Source organism: Theropithecus gelada, chromosome 5 (assembly GCF_003255815.1).
Source record: "Theropithecus gelada isolate Dixy chromosome 5, Tgel_1.0, whole genome shotgun sequence".
Lineage (NCBI taxonomy): Eukaryota > Metazoa > Chordata > Mammalia > Primates > Cercopithecidae > Theropithecus > Theropithecus gelada.
Window position 1 is genome coordinate 160,146,289 of NC_037672.1, and position 21,403 is coordinate 160,167,691.

At 34.9% G+C, this 21,403-nt stretch overlaps 1 protein-coding gene across 2 annotated transcripts in view; it reads right to left on the minus strand.

Annotated features, from left to right (window-relative positions):
• Positions 1-566: 566 nt before the first annotated feature.
• NAF1 (nuclear assembly factor 1 ribonucleoprotein) overlaps positions 567-21,403 on the minus strand; it is a 39,471-nt gene continuing 18,634 nt past the window's right edge. Inside the window, exons 4-8 of one of the 2 annotated variants that reach the window (XM_025386767.1) lie at positions 20,887-20,969; positions 14,842-15,002; positions 11,838-11,889; positions 7,848-7,950; positions 567-1,205 (exon numbers count right to left, since the gene is read on the minus strand). In XM_025386767.1, coding sequence (XP_025242552.1) covers positions 1,069-1,205; positions 7,848-7,950; positions 11,838-11,889; positions 14,842-15,002; positions 20,887-20,969 — 536 coding nt within the window. In that variant the 3' untranslated portion in view covers positions 567-1,068. Of the gene's footprint in view, positions 1,206-2,742; positions 3,425-7,847; positions 7,951-11,837; positions 11,890-14,841; positions 15,003-20,886; positions 20,970-21,403 lie in introns of those variants that run through there. The other variant, XM_025386766.1, reaches the window with a different exon arrangement.

A 21,403-nucleotide genomic window follows, 5' to 3' on the forward strand; every position in this document is an offset into this window, starting at 1 on the left:
CTTAAGAATTTTGCTACATCTACTCTGCCTGTGCTCTACAGATACAAAAACTATGCCTGGATGACAGCACATCTTTTAATATCATGGTTTACTAAAGATTTTAAGTTCACCGTTCAGTAAAAGATTTCTTTCGAAATGTTGCTGATCATTAACAATGCACCTGGTCACCCAAGAACTCCAATGGAGATGTACAAGGAGTTGAATTTTTTTAATGCCTGCTAACACATCTATTCCATAGCCCATGGATCAAGGAATAGTTTTGACTTTCAAGTCTTACTATATAAGCATATTTTTTGTAAGGCTATAGCTGTCATAGTGATTCCTGATGGATTTGGGCAAAGTAAACTGGAAATCTTCTGGAAAGGATTCACCATTTAAGATGTCATTAACTACACTGATGATTCATGAGAGGGGGTCAAAATATCAATATTAACAGGAGTGTGGGAGAAGTTGATTCCAACCCTCATGAATAATTTTGAGGTGTTTAAGACTTCATGGGAGGAAGTAACTGAAGATGTGGTAGAAATAGGAAGAGAACTAGAATTAGAAGTGGAACCTAAAGACGTGACTGAATTGCTGCAATCTCATGAAAAAACTTGAACAGATGAGGAGTTACTTCTTATGCATGAGTAAAAATGAGGTTTCTCAAGTAAAAGCTACTCATGGTGAAGATGCTATGAACACTGTTGAAATGATAACAAAGGACTTAGAATGTTACATAACCTTCTTAGTTGATAAGGCAGTAGCAGAGTTTGAGAGGACTTGATCCCAAATTTCAAAGTTTTACGGAGAATAAAATGCTATCAAGTAGCATCACATGCTACACAGAAATCTTTGGTGAAAGGAAGAGCTAATTAACACAGCAAACTTCACTGCTGTCTATTAGGAGAAACTGCCACCTTTAGCAACCACTACCCTGATCAGTCAGCGGCCAACAACACTTGAGGCCAGACCCTCCACCAGCTAAAAGATTATGACTCACTGCAGGCTCAGAGGGTCATTATTTTTTTTTGAGCAGTAAAGTACTCTTAAATTGAGATATGCACATTGGTTTTTTTAGGCACAATGCTATTGTATACTTATTAAACTACAGTAGCGTGTAAACATAACTTTTATATGCATTTGGAAACCAAAAACTTTGTGTGACTTATTTGACCGCAGTGGTCTGGATCTGAGGCCACAGTATCTGTGAGATATACCTGTACCTGAGGTAAAGAAATGGATAGAGTTTTACTTTGAGATGGAGTCTTGCTCTGCCACCCAGGCTGGAGTGCAATGGTGTGATCTCGGCTTACTGCAACCTCTGCCTCCCAGGTTCAAACAATTCTCCTGTCTCAGCCTCCCGAGTGCTGGGATTACAGGCACGTGCCACCAAGCCCGGCTGATTTTTGTATTTTTAGTAGAGGCGTGGTTTCACCATGTTGGCCAGGCTGGTCTCGAACTTCTGACCTCAGGTGATCCGCCCACCTCGGCCTCCCGAAGTGCTGGGATTACAGGCATGAGCCACTGCACCCAGCCGAAATGGACAGGTTGTTAAATGCCATGATGATCAGAACAGCTTGATGACTAAAAATAACATGTTACTGTTCCCATTCTTGTGGAAAAGGATTTGGGTTTTTCTTTTAGTGCTTTTAGATGTAATCTCATAAACTCTCAACAATATTCTAACAATCATAAAAAGACTGTGCTATAACCTGTAAAGGTAACTCCTGAAGTTGCAAAAATATTTTAAAAAATAATGAAGAAAGTATTCACATGACAAAGTTAATGTATACCAAGGCAGAGCCTCTCAACTTGTGTACAAGGAATGCTGAAAGAGTCCCCTCAGCTCATGAGAAAGAAAAGTGGGGCCTCAGTGCAACCAGAGTGCATAGGCTTGTGTTAAGTGGTTTCCAGATTACTCCAATGTGCCATATAAACACTGTTTCCTAAGTGTGTAAAGGAATGTAAGATTGGGAAACATCTAATTAGTGGAAATTGCTAATCAGAAAACCAGAAGAACTAGGTTCAACTCCTTGTCAACTCACTAGCTGAGTGATCTTAAATTACTTTAACCTCTTTGGGACACTTAGACTCCTCATTTACTAAATGAAAACTAGAGTATTTCAATGGTCTCTTCTAGTTCTAAAACCCGTAATTTCCCTTACGTTGACACTTCATAATATAAAGCAGTAGTCATTACTCATTTAATTAAAAACTCTAAATTCAGATATTCAATAAATACTTGTTATTTACTGAACCTAGTCTGCATGTGAGGATCTGGAAAACAAATATGGAAGACAAAATCCCTAAACAGATCTTATTGTGAATAATCTTTACATCCCTTTTAGGAGGTTAAATAGTAAAGTCTTCTGAATAGTGCCCAAATAAAGGAAATATTTTGCACAGATAATGGAAGCTTGCCTACGCATAATAAATATTTTTTACTTTAGCTATAATCAGAGCTTCTACCAATATATAAGAATTTTCTCCTCTATACCCTTCAACTGTTTTAAAAAGAAAAATTATGGTCATTTAAATTTACTCACAAATTACATTTGTAATTAAAATTGATTTCCAAAGTATAAATTTATAAAAATAGTTTAAAGACTCTCAAAAGGACTTCAACATCTTATATTCATATTACAGCAAGAAAATCAATGTGCTCCATATATTTTACCCATGATGAAACTTGTCCCATATCCATTACTATATACATAGTTTAATTGGGTGGGGTTGGGAGGGAGAGGCATGAATTCAAAATTTTAATTAAATATTACATAATTTAATGTTCCCCCAAGAATCTGAGCTGACATTTTCATATGAATACAATTTCACAAAGGGTACAAATATATATCAACTTACAATAGAAGGAATCATTTAGTATTTTACAGTTTTTCTAAAAATCTAGCTCCATAATCACTCTTTAAAAAAAACAAAAAAATCCTTACCACATAATATGAAAAGTCCACATTTCTCTGGAAATGCATCGTCACCTAATAGTAAGGTCCAAAATGAGAATTACTATCTCCAGAGGAGGGTGGAGGAGGCAGCGGTGGAGGGGGAGGGGGTGGGGGTAGGGAATATGGTAAGTTAAGTAATGGATGAGCTGCCATGTTTGGTGTAGCCCAACTCATGTGTGGGGGGGGGGGGGGGGGGGGGGGTGGAGAGCGGAGTGGAAAATTATGCACATCAAACATTGGAAGAGGAAAGGAGTATTGTGGCATAATGGGATTATCTTGTCTCTGAGAAGGAAATCCTGAAGTCTCCTGAGATACCATATGTTCTGAATTATAGAAATGCTGAGGTGGAGGCCTGCCATGGCAAGATCGAGGGTATCTGCCCCTGGAAAATCCTCGTGTGAATTCTCTGTTACGATATCCTTTTGCATGCTCTGAAGTAGAGTGAGCATTCCAATTCTGATGTACTTCAGCAAAATCTTCACCTTTGAGTGAGGGGAGGGAAAACAAAACAACAAAAGTAAGTTTAATATATCAAAAAGCACTGTTTGAAATTTCAATTATGAATTTTCTTTATTATTCGGTATATCTTATGGCAGTTAAAAAAGTGTAAAACATAAAATGGTAAATTTTAAATGAATTTGAAAAGGCAAAACCTAATGCCAAAGAAAGATAATCAAGCAAGTCAGAAAACACTTAAGACGATAACCATTCTACTCCAGCCAAACACCACAGAAGAAAATGTGTCACCATCTCTACACACTCTCAAAGGCTGAGTATGGATCCTAGACTTCTATCCTTGACAGGCAGTAATGAGGTACTCCAACCCTTCCACCACAGTAGCATCAGGAACAGGCTGAACAGGGTGCCAGTAACAAGCCTCCCCGCAGTGACAAGGAACATCACATGGGGAACCTGAACTTCCACCTCCACTGGCAGCAACACAGTGTTCTTCCCTCTTTTACACTGTGACAATGTCAGAGAAGACTGAGTAGAGTTAGGATTTTTGTCCCCATCCAGTGATAACGAGGCCATCCTCCACTGGTGTCAGTGCATGCCATATGGGGAGGAATGACAAAGTACTCCTGTCCCTACCAGGCATAAGAAAATACCTCGTGGGGTGTCAGAACTTCTACCCTCATCCAGCAGTAACAAGGCACCCCTTGGCCAAAGGTGTCAACAGAGGCTAAGAGGAATACCTAGACTTCAATCTACTCCATTCTTTTTGCTGCCAGAGAAGCATTTTTAAAAAGACAAAGAAACAATTACAACAAACCCAGCTAAATCAGAAGATTTACATAAGATCCATGGTCTTGTAATATAATACTCAATATCCCAAGTTTCAATAAAAGAAAATTGCTCATCACAAAAAGAACCAGGAAGATTTAAAATTCAATGAAACAAAAAATTAACCAAGGGTGTCACAAAGATGTTAGAATTATGAAAGGTATTAAAGCAGTCATAAAAATGCTTCAACAAGGTATTATGAACATTCTAAAAAATTAAAATTACAAAGTTTTAGCAAAAAATGGATATAAAATAAAGAATAAATTGAAATTTTAGAACTGAACATTACAATAACCAAAATAAAAAACTCAATGGAACAATATTGAAGGAGAAGAACAAAGGACGGAAACTACCCAACTTCAAGACGTATTATAAAATTTAAGTAATCACAGCAGTGTGGTACTGGTGAAACAACGGACAAATAAATCAATGGGACAAAACAGAAGGTACAAAAATAGATCCCCATAAACATAATAAACTGATATTTAACAAAGGAGCAAAGGCAATACAACAGAGCAAAAGTAGTGTTTTTAACAAATGGGGCTGGAAAACCTGGACATCCATAGGCAAAATAAATAAATAAATAAATCTAGACAATAATCTTACACCGTTCACAAGAATTAATTCAAAATGGATCACAGACCTCAATGTAAAATGCGGAATTATAAAATTCCTAAAAGATAACATAGAAGAAAATTTAGATGACCTTGGGTTGATAATGACTTTTCTTTAGAGATGGAGTCTCACTCTGCAGGCCTGGCTGGAGTGCAGTGGCACAATCTCAGCTCACTGCAACCTCCACCGCCCGGGTCCCGGCTCAAGCAATTATCCAGACTCAGCTTCCCAAGTAGGAATGCGCCACCATGCCCAGCTAATTTTTGTATTTTTAGTAGAGACGGGGTTTCACTATGTTGGCCAGGCTGGTCTTGAACTCCTGACCTCCTGATCTGCCCACCTTGGCCTCCCCACGTGCTGGGATTACAGGTATGAGCCACTGTGCTCGGCCAATGATGACTTTTTAGATAGGACATCAAAGGCATGATCCATGAAAGAAATGATCAATATGCTGAATTTCATTAACTTAAAAATTTCTGCTCCATGAAAGATACTGTCAGGAGAATGAAAGAAAAAAAGCTCAGAAGTTCAAGGTTACAGTGAGCTACGATTGTACCACTGCATTCTAGCCTGGGCAACAGAGTAAGAAGATCTCAAAAAACAGACAAAAAAAAAAAAAAAGAAAAAGAAAAAGAAAAAAAAAACCCCTCAGCAAGACATTTGTTGATGTAGATAAGATTCTAAAATTTACACTGAAAGGTAAAGGACCTAGAATACTGATTATAATTTTGAAAAAGAAAAATAAAGTAGGAGTTATCATTCTACGCAATTTCAAGACTAACCTCACATTCCATACAAAAATTAATTCAAAATGAATCACAAGTGTACAATTTAAACCAGAAGACTACAAAACTTTTAGGGAAAAAAACAGAAGAAAATCATTAGGATCTAAAGCCAAGCAGGAAGTTATCAGATTCCATAAACAAAATTGACAGTTTTCCTCAAAACTAAAAAACTTTGGTCTTGCAAAAGGCCCTCTTAAAAGAGGGAAAAGACTATAGACTAGACAAATCATGAACAAACCACATATCTGACAGAAAGCGAGCATCTAAAATACACATTTTTAAATTCTCGTAACTCAACAGTAAAAATTCAGAAATACAATTTAAAAGTGGCAAAAGATAATGAACTGACATATCACTGAAGATAGAGACAGTAAATGAGCACATGGAAAGATGTTCAATGCCATTAGCCATTAGGAAAATGCAAATTAAAACCACAATTATATTTGCACTACAAACCTAGCAAAATGGCCAAAATTAAAAAGAGTGATAACACCAAATGCGGGAGAAAATGCAAAGAAATTGTCACTCATCCATTGCTGATAAAAATGTAAAATGGGGGCCGGGCGCGGTGGCTCACACCTGTAATCCCAGCACTTTGGGAGGCCGAGGCGGGCAGATCACGAGGTCAGGAGATCAAGACCATCCTGGCGAACACGGTGAAACCCCGTCTCTACTAAAAATACAAAAAAAATTAGCCGGGCGTGGTGGCGGGCACCTGTAGTCCCAGCTTCTAGGGAGGCTGAGGCAGGAGAATGGCATGAACCCGGGAGGCAGCGGGGCTTGCAGTGAGCCAAGATCGCGCCACTGCACTCCAGCCTGGGCAACAGAGCGAGACTCTGTCTCAAAAAAAAAAAAAAAAAAAAAAAGTAAAATGGTACAACCATGCTGAAAAACAGTATGGCAATTTCTTAGGAAACTAAACATACAATGCAACTATTATACAACCAAGCTATTGTACTCTTGGACATTTCTTCCAGAAAAATAAAAATCTGTTTTCACAAAAAAACTGTACATAAATATTTATAGCTGCTTTATTCCTAATAACCCCAAAATGGAAACAACCTAGATGTCCTTCAGTGGATGAATGGTTAGGTAATCTGCTAAATTCATGCCATGAAACGTTACTCTGTAATGAAGAGGAACAAACTATTATTGATACATGCAGTAATGTGGGTGGATGCACAGATTTTTTTTTTTAATTTTTTTTATTATTATACTTTAAGTTCTAGGGTACACATGCACAACGTGCAGGTTTGTTACATATGTATACATGTGCCATGTTGGTGTGCTGTACCCATTAACTCCTCATTTACATTAGGTATATCTCCTAATGCTATCCCTCCCCTGGTCCCCTCCCCACAATAGGCCCCGGTGTGTGATGTTCCCCTTCCTGTGTCCAAGTGATCTCATTGTTCCATTCCCACTCATTGTTCTCACTATGAGTGAGAACATGCGGTGTTCGGTTTTCTGTTCTTGTGATAGTTTGCTGAGAATGATGGTTTCCAGCAGACGCACAGATATTATGCTCAGTGGCAAAAGCCTTTCCCTAAGCATACTATATTGTATAACTTCACTTATATAATTTTCTGGATATGACAAAATATATGAAAATGGAGAACAGATTAATGGTTGCCATGAGTGAACAAGGGGCTGAGAGGTAAGGACGTGGCTGTGACTATAAAAAGGCAACTGGGTAGCTCTCTGGTGATGGAAATGTTGTATAGCTTCATTGTATCCTGTCGATATCCTGGCTGGGATAGTGTTCCATATATAGTTATGCAAGATGTTGCAACTGGGGGAAATTGAATAAAGGGCATACAACACCTCTCCTATTATTTTTACAACTCTATGTGAATCTACGGTTATCTCAGAAAGTTTAACTTTTTAAAAAAGGTAAAGGGAATGCATGTTTATAAATAAGATACTGTGATTTAGGGGTTCATCAAGTACTTGATCATGGAAGCAAACAGGTATCTTAAGAAAAAAGTGCTGACAAGCACAAGTAACAAGGTTTAGTCTGTCTGTTACCCCAGGAAGCCATTTTTACTGCTTAAGTTCATAAAACTACCACACCTCCTGCTATGTAACGGCTCTAAATGTTAGCAGGATGCTAGGAGGTACACAGAGAAAACCCAGATGTTTCCCTTGGTTTTATTATTGATAAACTTATATAGATGCAAATGAAGATAAAAAAACGACTATATATAACGTATTCACTCACCTGGCTCATTAAATTCAGATTTGAGTTTTTTCCGGCCTTGAATCTGAGATTTTTTCCTCTGTTTGGCTTCTTTTTCTTTTTCATCATCACTGAAATCTAAGGCCTTGCAGAGAAAAGTATATAATAGGTTTATGTTACATGGATTTGCCAATTCAATAGTACATACTTGGAGGTGAAGAAAACAAGCCTATTATTAATCATTGACTAAAAAAAGTTGCCTTTTTGATACTTAATATTTTCTATATCTGAATTAGACATGGTAGAAAAATAAAGTATTTTTTGATAAATGCTTAATGACTCTTTAATTAACACAGGTCAGTAATCAACCTTCAGATATGAGTCTGACTTCCAATTTAGACTTAAGATTCATCATAGTATCAGATGCAAAAGGGTGCCAAAGGTAAGAGTATCAAGGACTAAGTAAATTATATACATTATCAGAGCCAATAAAAAATGGAAGACAATGTTCCATAATTCATTCATTCAAAATACACATCCAAGCACTGTTCTAAACATTTCACAGGTTCATTCTTTACAGGTTTACCATCTTATTTTTTAAATATAATTTTAAGTATATAGCAAGAGCTATAAATAAATGAGGGAAAATAAGGGTACACAAATCATGAGGAAGCTATTTAGATAGGACTATAGGCAAAGGCTTTTTTTTTTTTTTTTCCTGGCGCAGTGGCACGATCTCAGCTCACTGCAACCTCTGACTCCCAAGTTCAAGCGATTCTCCTGCCTCAGTCTCCTGAGTAGCTGGGGTTACAGACGCACGCCAACCTGACCAACATGGCAAAGGCTTTTATAAGCAGATACATGAATGATCCAACTCCTAAGAGGAAATTATTTAAAAATTAAAGGTGGTAAAACTCATATGCAACTAAGAATTAGGATTCATTCTTATAATCCACCGAGGAAACCAAGATTTATGAGCTATTTATCTTATGACTGCCATGGTATCTACAGTTCAGGCATTTTATTATTCTATTAACACCAGAAAACTTTTATTATGTTTCATACAAAAAATATATGAAAGCAGGCCCACTATGTATGGATGGATACACATTTAAAAAGAAGAAATAAAATGTATATGAAAGTCTTTGTATGTAATTTTCAGTATGGCTTCACTGGAATACATTCTAGATCAAATCCTCCATCAACAGGAATCCATACACTTCAGATTCTGAAATCTAATTTGAAAACATGAAATAATTGTATGCCTTCTAATGCACTATTTCTTATTACTGATCTTAAAGGGATAAGATTTTAAACTCAGGTTAAATCTGGTATCTGACAAACACTAGAAAGTATGGAGATCAGATAGAAGACTCCTTTTTCTGAGAAAACAGATTAAATGTACAATGAACGAGTGCTACGACTTAATGCTATGTTATTATAGTGCTGGAAAAAGAGAAAAAAGGACAAGGAAGACTTCTTGACATGGATAACCCAATAGAAATACCTGAATGAGTTAGCTATGAAAATAAAGAATTTTCAGGGAATGGAAACAACACACACAGACGCATGATAGAACATAGTATATACAAAAAAGAAAAATGGTTCTGAAAGGTAAAGTGAAAGCTGCTGCTTCTTACACAGCAAAACCAGAAAAGATAAAATTGGAGACGCTAATAAGGAACCTTATTGTGCCATTTTAAATAATTGAACATCATCTTAAGAGCAGGAGGGAGGAATTAAGGATTTTAATTGGGAATAGTTTATTTCACAGAGATTACTTTGGTAGTATTTTGCTATCACTCCTAAAATCAGAGAAATATTCACGTCTCTTATATGCAAATTAATTCATATTTCCATTCATTAAATACATTTATTCAACCATAAAGTATATGGTGGCATATTAAAAATGGCTATGAAGATGAATATGATACAACCCTAGGTAATTTTTAGTTTATTTACACAGTCCAACATTTCATAACACATAATTTCTCTTATTTTCCTTTATGCAAGCTTTCTATTTTCACATCACATGATGTTTCTCTTTTCTATTTTTAAGTTTAAACTTCACAAATTTCTAATTTTAATCTATGATCAACACCAGGCAATAATTCTATACTACAAAGTTTCATCAACAAATATTACATAATTAAATCCCAACATACTTAATGATCCAGTTCTAGCTACTTGGAAAAAAAGAACACCATGAACTAGGTGAGATGTAATTTGGCAATTAACCTAGTCAAACCAATTTTACGAATAACTCACATTGCTGTAATTGGTAACTTCAATGGTTAGGTCAGAAACAACAGGGATTCATTAGAATATCTGGATTCCGGTCGGGTGCGGTGGCTCATGCCTATAATCTCAGCACTTTGGGAGGCAGAGTGGGGTGGATTACTGGAGGTCAGGAGTTCAAGACTAGCCTGGACCAACATTGTGAAACCCCGTCTCTAATAAAAATACAAAATTAGCTGGGCGTGGTGGCATGTGCCTGTAATCCCAGCTACTCAGGAGGCTGAGGCAGGAGAATCGCTTAAACCCAGAGGCAGAGGTTACAGTGAGCCGAGATTGTGCCACTGCACTCCAGTCTGGGCAAAAAGAACAAAACTCCATCCCATACCCAAAAAAAGAAAAAAAGAAAATCTGGATTTTACAAGAAATATGTTTTGAGATATTTATGAATCTCTAAACATTTTAAAACATGTAATTCCAGTAATAAGATGCTCTAGATGCTCTAAACTTAATTCAGAACATTAAGTGAATATTCAGAGCCTTAATTGAAATCACATAAATACACAGACTTAGAAAACATAATTCCATTTTAATTCAGATACTAAGCAAGGATCATTCACTGGTTAAGCGATTAATACCTGTACAAAACCCTCTAAGTGGGTATAAACCTGATTCATACCTCAGTAAAATTAGAAACTAACAGAGATCATGATTTAGCATTGCTTTAAACATCTAAAATGACCAAGGTTAAATCTGTAAATATCAAAAATCTGTAATACTGGCTGGGCAAGGTGGCTCATTCCTGTAATCCCAGCACTCTGGGGGGCTGAGGCAGGAAGATCGCTTGAGGGCAGGAGGATCACTTGAGGCCAAGAGCTTGAGAGCAGCCTGGGCAACATAGTGAGACCCCCAAGTCTATATTCATTTAAAAAAAACAAACAAACTGTAATATTGAGAAAACTTCATAAGAACTGCCAAGAAAGTTTTAAAAACTCTCCTGTATGATTTTTACTTATAAAAATATTTATATACATTTTTATTTTATACTATATAAATACATGCTATTTTTAAGAAATGAATATATTCATTGTTGTAATTCAAAAAAAAAAAAAACCCTCAAGATAATCTGCTTAAACACTTTCATGGAATGTTAACCAAGTAATCCTATTAAATCATTAACTCATTTATATATTATTCCTAAATTTACTACACATTTCTAGGAAGACTAGATTATCAAGTCACCTTGGGGCATAAAACTATTGTTTTGCTGACGTAGATACAAAAAGAAAATCAAGGTCCCTTTTTAGAAAGGTAGTTATATCGTTAAAAAGTAGAGAGTTAGGTAGCTTCCAATGATCTGGTGCTTCCAATGATTTTGTACTTCCAAAAGAAGGGCAGCTTACTACTACTAAAAGCACCACGTCTTCATGTCCCATACGGTGGGTGTATTTACTAAACTGAATTAAATTTTTTAAAACTAACGACAGCCTGCCTTTATCACACATCAACAAAGTTAACAAAAATAGCAAATTACATTGTAAATAAGGTGATAATTATTAAAATACAACTAAATGTAACTGAAAAAAGTTTTTTTCCTAAATGACCAATCAAAACCTTTCATTGAAAGGTATAAAATAGTCATCTAGGAGGGTGAGAGAATACATGGGCTAGAACAGGAGAATGCAGTATGGCTGCTAGCCAGTATTAATGACTTCCCTAACAGCAAGAATGATAAAATTTATAAGACTAAGTCCTGCCCTACTTTATAAAATGTTGCATAAAAAAACTTATACTTACCTCTGGTGGTGGTTCCTGATCATTCTTCCACGATGCATCTGATCCCTTATCCCTGGGTGGGGTGGGGATGGGAGTCAAAAAAGTATTTATCACAATTCTGTTACGTGCTTATAACTTAAAACTACAGAAAATAATAAAGGACATGAGTTTAACCTTTAATTTTGCAATACACTTATGTGTCTTTTACCTTATTTCAAAAGATGTGGGAAGTTCCTAAGAAAAACACAAAAGTTGGGCAAATATAAATATTAGGATTAGGGAATTGGAATGAGAAGCCAAGGCTATGGTGTGCAGTGGAAAGCAGATGGACAGCGCTTTTGATTTTTGTTTTCATGATATTTGCAGTTTTCACAAAACTGAGTTTTAAAAAAACCCTTATTTCACGCCAACCGTAGATCGGAAGTTGTTCCACGTGCGAACTACACAAAACTGACTGAGCCATTCCCTTTTCAAAGATTTTACAGGTTTAATGGCAGAGATATCAATATGAATTATTTTCTCCTCAGTTTACCTGAGGAATGTCAGTAATCCTCTATGAGTAACCAAGGCTTATTCCAACACTGATTCTCAAAGCAGAGAGGGTCAAATAAAGGCTAACTACAAATAGTTTGAGGAAGAGGAAGAGGAGCTGCTTTAAAGATTCTGAAGGACAATATAACAACTGGCATGTGTGAAATGTGTAATTGCAGCTGAAAATCAACAACTTTTGGTGGAGAGTTTTATACTTTACAACCAACAGAAGTACAGAAATCTATTATGAGCAGTATAATTTGTGAAAGCTCATTTTTAATCTTTTAAATTTTGTTAATTTCATAGTTTCAAGTACTATTTTGTTATTCCATTATGTTAAAATATCACAAAGTAAAATATTACAAAGTATTAGGACTAGATGTCCTTATTGTTTTAAACTAGATCTCAAAAATAAGATTCCCAGGAATTAAGGCCATTAAAATCAATGTACAGATGTCAGTTTGCTGGCACAACATGAAAGTTGTTAAGTTTGCTTTAAATTTTTGATACAGAACTTTGACATTATATATGAGTATCAATGACTTTTCCATCACTTAAAAGAAAAAAAGCATTTCCTCAATTGTCATTTCACACATGCGCCTTAAATACAGCTCTGGTATTCCTTTCTGCATACGTGACATCTCATGATCTGGACTGCTGTTAGCCTGGAATCACAGGCATAAATGGGAAAAATTCCCCAACTACTGCATCTATTACAAAATATCAAAATCTACTAATGGAAAGATCAAGCAACATTTCAAAAAGCACTTTTAACAAGACAGTAAGTACATGAGAAACTAAGATCAAAATAACCTCATCAGAGAACAGTAAGCTTGAAAGGAGCTGAACTTCTCTACCTCAAAGACAAAGTCCTCTACCGAGTTCCCATGACAGACGCCAAAATGCAGTCTAGAATACAACAGTTTTCCTGGGGGAGGGAGGTTTCTGAAATATAGGTCTAATTTCCCAATTCATTGATTTACTACTACTTCTTAATAGAAGAACTGCAAATCAAAACCAAAGACTGAATCTATTATTTAAAATCTATTTAAAAACCATCTTCAGAAAACCTCTTCAAGTTTATCTGTTTTAAGCTAAAATACTCTATTTGTTAAAAAGCTGCATATGTGGCATATCCACAGCAGTATCTTTATATTCAAAACAGGATGAAATGCTAAATATTTAAAGCATTTTAGAACATATTAATATCTTGAAGGCTTTGTGTCTATTTAATTCCTCTTTCTTGTCAGTGTTATTTAGGAAAATAACCTTATGCAATCTGAAGAATAACTTAGGCAAAATATTCCTCCAGATCTTTATGTAGATTCTTAAACATGAGTTAAATCAATTATCAGGACTAAAATTTTCATCTCTCAAATAAATGAAATTTGGTGACTTGAGACTTTATTTAATATGTAAGTGGCATAAGTAATCTTATGCCATGCAACTGGGGCTGGTACCTTTGACATAATATCAAAGTTACTCAGTGACCAAAGCTCCTTTGTTTTCCTGCAAAAACAGCATCTATAAAAATCTATCGCCTAGGTTTTAAGTTTCCAATAAAAGAAGAGCTAGAACTAAAAGGAACTTCTTTGTCAAACTGAGTGCAAAGTCTTTCTGGATTTAACCTTCCCCCAATCTTTGGCAGTCTTTTCTTCCACTCCTAATCTGAAAATATTTTTAGTAGCTCATATTCATTACATCATTCGAAAGCATTCAAGTTATTTTTATTTAAAAAAATCTATTCTACTTAAATTCATATGCTATCTGATGATATAAAAAATTAAATAACATAATTATAACAAGTTCAACTGATACAAACAGCTCTACGACTAACAGCTGGCAACAGCTAACATTTGAAAAATATTCAACCAATGGGAGCAAAAATATAAAAAAATTGCTGGTCACATGCCACAGAAATCACTTAGCATTATTTGTAGAGAAAATGGAGAGCACTGGTTTGTTGGTTAGGTCAACTCCATACACCATGGCTTTCTACACAATTCTTCAGGGACACGTGTTAGTTGTCTCTCTACAAACTTACAATTTATAAGCAAAATAAAGAGATATACTCATTTTTTTTTCTCTTGAAAATTAAGTTTTATTGAAGAGCAAGGTCTCTAAATAGAATCCCAAGAGAATTTTACTTAACTGAAAAAAAAGTTATTAAGAAATGATAGTAATATTAGTACTAATACTAAAATAGCAAGTACATTAAACGAAGTATATAATGGAAAAAACACTGAACTAGAATCAGATAGTGTACAAGGCTCAAATGTGCTCGTAATGGCTGATTATTTCATTTTTTGCAAAAGATATGAGTTCTACGTACAAAATCTGAAAATAAATTGTAGGCTTCAAAGATATTGTTAGGAAGATAAATGAACTCTTTGCAAGGGAGACACAATATAACTATAAGAAACTACATCACTGAGAATTATTCTTGAAATGTAAGTTACGTAAGTGAAGAACAACATGGCAGTAAAGTACTTACTGTTTAAGTTTTTCTGTGAATATATATTGGGTGAAATCTTTCATTGATGGAGCAAAATACATAGTCTCCTTTATTTTAATACCTTTACTCTCAATGTGATCTGAAGAATTAAACCGTAACACATAAAATGGATGTGCAACAGGTCCAAATATCTCAAATATCTGTAATAGAAACACAAAGTCCTCTTTTAACATGTAAAATAACTATTTGAAAAGTCAGCAGTGTTTTCTTTTAAAAATCCCACTGATAATTGCTAGAACAAGGTAATTTTGTCAATGTTAGGGCAATAAAATAATTTTTATTTATATTTATGTCATTTTTACATACTCAGTCTTCATGTATTGATTAAAATGCACTCGCTCATTCCAGATTTCCCTTCTATGAATGTAAAAACAACAGTAACAAGTTTGTTCCTCACCAAATTCAAATCATTTTGGTGGTACCAACTAGATGCAAATTATGATTTTTTTAAATTATTGTTCATTTAAGTTGTAAGGTACAAAGAAAAGGATTATAACTGGTAACTTTTGAGAAATAACATGCATACATTTGGAATCATCAGATGGGAAATATAAAAGCAAGCTTCTAACTTCAATAGGTGTTAAATCGCTTTTGCTGTTTCCATAGTGTCAGGAATTTTGTAAAATTAAAGACTTTTTCTAATTTAACAAATAATAAAGTAGAAGTTATTTACGTTTAAAAAACACAAAGATGGTGCAGCCTTTAACATTTAACTAAAAGAACTGCTTTTAGCAGAACCACATATTTTACTTCTGAAAACGTTTTAAGAATAATGAAAGGAAACCTCTTGGTTTCAAACTGTATTTTCTTCTCAAAATACGTGAATTAAAAAATATATTTTCTGGCTGGGTGTGGTGTGGCTCACTCCTGTAATTCCAGCACTTTAGGAGGCGAGGCAGATGGATCACCTGAGGTCAGGGGTTCAAGACCAGCCTGGCCAACATAGTGAAACCCATCTCTACTAAAAATACAAAAATTAGCCGGATATGGTGGCAGGCACCTGTAATCCCAGCTACTCAGGGGGCTGACGGAAGAGAATCGCTTCAACCCAGGAGGCAGAGGCTGCAGTGAACCGCGATTGTGCCATCGCACTACAGCCTAGTGGACAAGAGCGAGATAATATATGTATATTATAGAGATAAGACCATGACCAATGCCAGTACAGATTTTTCCAGTCTTTTTTCTAATATGTTATTTTTTCTTTATGACCATACTGTAAGTTTTGTATACTGCCCCTTTTTAAAAACCTGAAGTTGTTCCATGTTATATTCTTTGTAAGTATAATTTTAGCAATTATAAAACACCTCTTTACAGAATCAGAACAACTTATTTAACTTCTTTCTTTTTGTAGGACATTTAGGCAGCTTACAATTTGTTCAACATAATACATGATGCCATGATAAAAATCTTATATATAAATCTCTATACTTCAGATTTCCTAAAAATTGATTTGTAAGGAGGGGAAGTATTGAAGCTGAAAGTACGATAATTAACACTAAGGCATAAAAGTTTTAATGGAAATTACTAAATAGCTTTCTAAATAGCTTGGACCAATTTATACCAATTGCCTTGAACATAGTTGTTTTATCACATCCTCAGTTCTTGATTTTTGATAGCAAATGCTCTGCACATTTTATGATCTTTAGTACAGCACTGAATCTTTTATTCGTTTTCACTAAGGCATAAAACGGCTCACCTATCAGGGCACCACCATTCTGAAGATACGTGTACTCTAAAAAGAAGTAGTGACATTAAAAACTATTAAAATGCCAATGTATTATGAAATAACACTAACAGCATCACAAATTTAAAGCTTTAAAAAAGTGTAAAAGCAAAAAACTTTAAGAAAATAGCAAGACATTTGCTTTGAAAAGGTTTAGATAAATCCAGTAGACCTCATCCAGTAAGAACTGTGAAGGACGGAAGAGGTGTACTCAGCACCACTCTTACTGGCCTATCTGACATATATTATTGTAGTCTTATTTTCACTTAAAATTGTTTTAAAAACAATTCACAAGTTTAATTCCCTCAAATACAGGCAAACCCAATTCTTCGTTTGGGCAGAGATTAAATGTCCCATCAACCAGGAAAAAACACTTCCTATAATAATGAATGTGAAGGCCATATTTAGAAAATTGTGAAACAAAATGAAATTTATTTATAATCTACTTCCTTTGTCTTATTTTATTTCTTCCCTATTGACCAATCCACCAATCCCCATCAACAATTATAAATAAAACATGAAATTCATACATTCTAAAAAAAAAAAAAAAAAAAAACCTTTTAAGTTTCCTGTGTATTCATTAATATAAGGTAAAATAATCAGTATGCAACCTGGTACATAGACTGTTTCCCAGGTATTTGTTTCCTAGATAGCATGAATTCATTTCCTAAGAGTGAAAAACGATTTCAATGGAAAAATTCCTTGCAAACTTCAGGTCTATGCAGTATGGTTTGAACTAAAATATAAGTGGCATTCAAAATTCTTGGACAAAATCAAAGCATAATATTTTAGTTGACTGTTCGTAGGTTCTGAAGTGTTTATGAGCCACAACTATAATGAAATCATTATAAAGTTTTAGGTAAAACAACATTACAGGCAGTAGATAACAGGAAGCCATACACTAGACAGTATGTGACATGAGCCAATACTAATAGGTATGTTACAGGAAAACTTGACCAAGTTCACATAAGCAATTTAGCTAATCCAGAGTAGAAAACAGGAATTTAATAATATTTTAAATCACCATTAGCCTCTGAGTGTAGAGTTTAGATTGACTAATACCTAAGAGCTAAACTGTAAAGAGTAACTTAAGACACAGCAAAGCTCAGGCCAGCCCACTTCTCCTCATACAGCTCCATATGAGGCACCCATATTCCTTCTCGGTCATTCCACCCAGCTTAGGGGATTTTGTAACTTCCGTACTACCTGATTCAAGATAAAAGCAAAGGAAGTAAAAGATTGTAAGGAGAGTATAAGAAATTGAATTTGGAAAAGTAGCAGCTGAGACCTCTACTATGAGGTGGGCAAGCAGCTTTCTTTGTATCTTTAAAAATGGTATATATTCTGTAGGTGTTCCTATAAAAATTTAATCCAACTGATGCTTTATACTTGCCCTGTCATTGAGAAGTGGTTTCTTAGGTATCCTTTCACTTGGCTCTAGCTGATAATACTCACCATTTTTTACTCAAAGGCATCATATTTTTGCTACAAGATCTCCAAGGATTCCTATCACACACAGAGGTTAATACACACCATAACAACAACGTGGTACAGCTATAATGTAGGGTCTGCTGGGAAAAGTAACTGACAAGCAGAGAAGATATAGAGTGCATGCAGCTCCCCAAATTCCATCCCAGCATAGGATGGGCTTAAATGTTCTATGTGCACCATGGCAAAAGTTTCAGTGGCGTAGAAGGCCTGTTTGAGCCAGCAGGCTGGGCGGGCACAGACAATACTGCAAAAGGGAGAATGAGCTGTACTCTCCTCCCCCTCTCCATACACACACCATGTCACAAACTTATAAGTTATCTAGAGGGGGCTAGGTAACTCCCAGTTTTTCTATTATCTAGGAGGGGACTAGGTAAATTCCAGTTTCTCTAAGTAACAATAACTACATCAAGGAATCTCCAGGACTAGGAACAATGCTGGCAGACTGTGCCTGTGAAAGGCCAAGATTTGCATGCTGCCACCTGGGAACAGCCTTTAAAGAATGTCTCTCCAGGTACGCCAGCTTTGGGCTAAACTGCCAAAGGAGAAAGGAAATGAGGAAATGAACCTTTACAACTATTCAACATTGTCTTTTATCAATCGCTTTGTGCTTTTTTCAATTCCCATTAACAAAAATGAAGAAAATACAGATAAATGGAGTATTCTAATCTATTAGGTAAACTGATCATTTCAATCACTGTGTGTATTACTGTATCACAAGTTACCTTGAAATATATCATGAGAACTGAGGGGGTGGGGAACAACACTCCATCAATATAAAAGAGTCCTCTAGAAAATCATCATATCCTAGCAAACAAGACAGTAATATAATCTTTTAAAAAGGAATCAGTAAAAATTTCCTACCCACTGATATATGAGAAGGAAACAGATTTCACTAGTTATCAAGAGACCTAGCAGTTATTAGGATTAAAGGGCAAAGGTAAGAATAAAAATCTGAGACTGTCCTCCCTTAATCAGTGGGGAAGGTAAAGGGAGGTGGAAGGGAAATGAACCTGGGTTGTAATCTCATCCATTTCAGCTTTGTGACTTTTTAGCAAGGTTTCTCAAGTTTTAAAATAAAGGTAATTCTACTTCCTTGCAGGGTTTTAGTGAACTTAAAATGATAACATAAATATCACTGTAGCTGATTACTATTGTGTTACTGAAGAGGGAAAAGATGTTCAATGGCTTGCTACTGAAGGTAAAACTAATTTAGTATTTAGATAAGACATGCTAACAATCTAAAAGGTACTCAGTTTCATATTGTGCTTCTTGGTTTGTTTAACAAATACTTTCTAATCTCTACTTCCACTACTATTTGGGGGAATCAGTATTTTTCAAAGACTTGTCACAAAGTCTTTCAAAAGCATTTATAAGGCATTCTATGTAAAATTAGAAATAGATTTAATTTTTGTCAACAGGCTTATGCCATATAACTAAAGTTAGAGGTACAAATGTTATATTTTAACTGACTCCTTTCAAAGTTAAATAACAGCTGAATATTAATATTATTAGTCACATTTACATGTCTAGAAATTCAAATGTAGTGGAAAATACAAAAAAATGCCGTTTAGAGGTTTTAATTTAGCAAAGTGTTGAGTATTTTCAGATTAAAATTGTCTTAAGTTAGCTACTAAGAAAAAAAGACAACTGTCATTAAAATCACAAATAGCTCCTTTCTTGTTTGTATTCAACTCAATACACATTTACTTGGCAAAAATAATTTCCAAAGAACTGTACTAGGTACAATGGGGGATATCAAGGTGAATAAAACTGTCCCTATTGCCAGGAAATAAATACTTACTTAGTATTTATATTCTTGATTTTAGAAAGTTATTATGTCTTCTGCCGACCAGTCAGAATTGCCTACTTGCTGGGTACAGTGCACAGTTTTCTATATTAAGGTGGACATGCAAGGTTGTTACATTAGAAAGATGTTAAAAGGGACCAAATCTTTTTTTTTTTTTTTTTTTTTTTTTTTAAGAGTTCTAGTTACTCCACTTTTTATTGCCAGTTAAATTTGTTATGTTAAGTGTGTAACAGTATCTCATTGTGGCTTTAATGTTCATGGCTTATTTGCCATTTTTACATTTATGATATGTTATCTGTTCAAATGTTTTGTCCACTTTTAAATTGCTTTGTAAATGTTGGGTTTTTAGACTTCTTTTTCTATTCTGGTTACAAGTCCATATCAGACATATCATTTGGGAAAACTTTCTCCCAGTGTGTGCTTTAAAAAAAAAAAAGAAGATAATACAAGGGACCAAATCTTATAGTAATTACTCGAGTGCACATATTTGTAATTCCCCAGGATGTAAGATACAGTGACAATTCACTGCTGTCAGTGAAATATTTTTCTATTTGGAAAAGATTCCACACTGAGCTTCCACCTGAGGAAGTCAAAGTCTGAAAAGGCTGAGAGCCACTATTCAAAGGAGCTCACAAGACAAAAATGCTTAAGAGCTACTATACTATGGGAAGTCTTCTTCACTCAGCTGGGTATATGGAGGGTAGGAAACGATGTGCCATACATTACGTAGACTCACTGCCTAGCAAGTTATCTGACAAACACTAGGAAAGAATTTTATACATGTGTATTTAATAACTCATGCGGCAAAGAGTAATAATCAGTAGTAAACCAATTTATAGACAGATACGAAGTACTGAAGGAAATCAAGAATGTACTGAAACTAGAGAGCTCTAGATTGTCCATCAATTAAAATAAATAAACTCTTCTGAGAACTGATGGGGAAAGTCAGAAAAAAACAATAAATAAATAGAATAACTTGTAAGATTTGAAATGTTTTACAAACCTTTCCTGCTGCTTGTCGATCACTTTTAAAAATTACAGTCTCCTCATTAACTGGAGGTAGGTTAGTCATAGATTCAATTATTACTGAAAAATAAAATAGATTACTTCAAGATTTACTTATAAGAGAATGTAGAATTTTAATGAAAATCTAAGCTTTAATTCCAATATAATTTAAAATAAAATTGAAGGTGGGATTATTACCTCATTAACCATTTCTCTTCAGTAAACAAAGTCTACTTATTACCAAATATCACTGGGAAATGTTTTATACCTATTTTTAATATAAAAAGCTACAACTCTAAGGGAAAAAAATTAAAATGCAAATCCTACAGAAAATCTGAATCATCCATTAAAGAGTCAACAAATTCAAGCTATGCACATATTCTCAAGTAATTTTTACTAAAAGTAGTGTAATCACATTTAGTTGTAAAACTGTTTTAAAAGAAATTAGTCTTCTTTCTTACTCTTAAAAATTCTTTTCTACGAAGCACTGTTTAGTTAATGGTATACGAAAATGT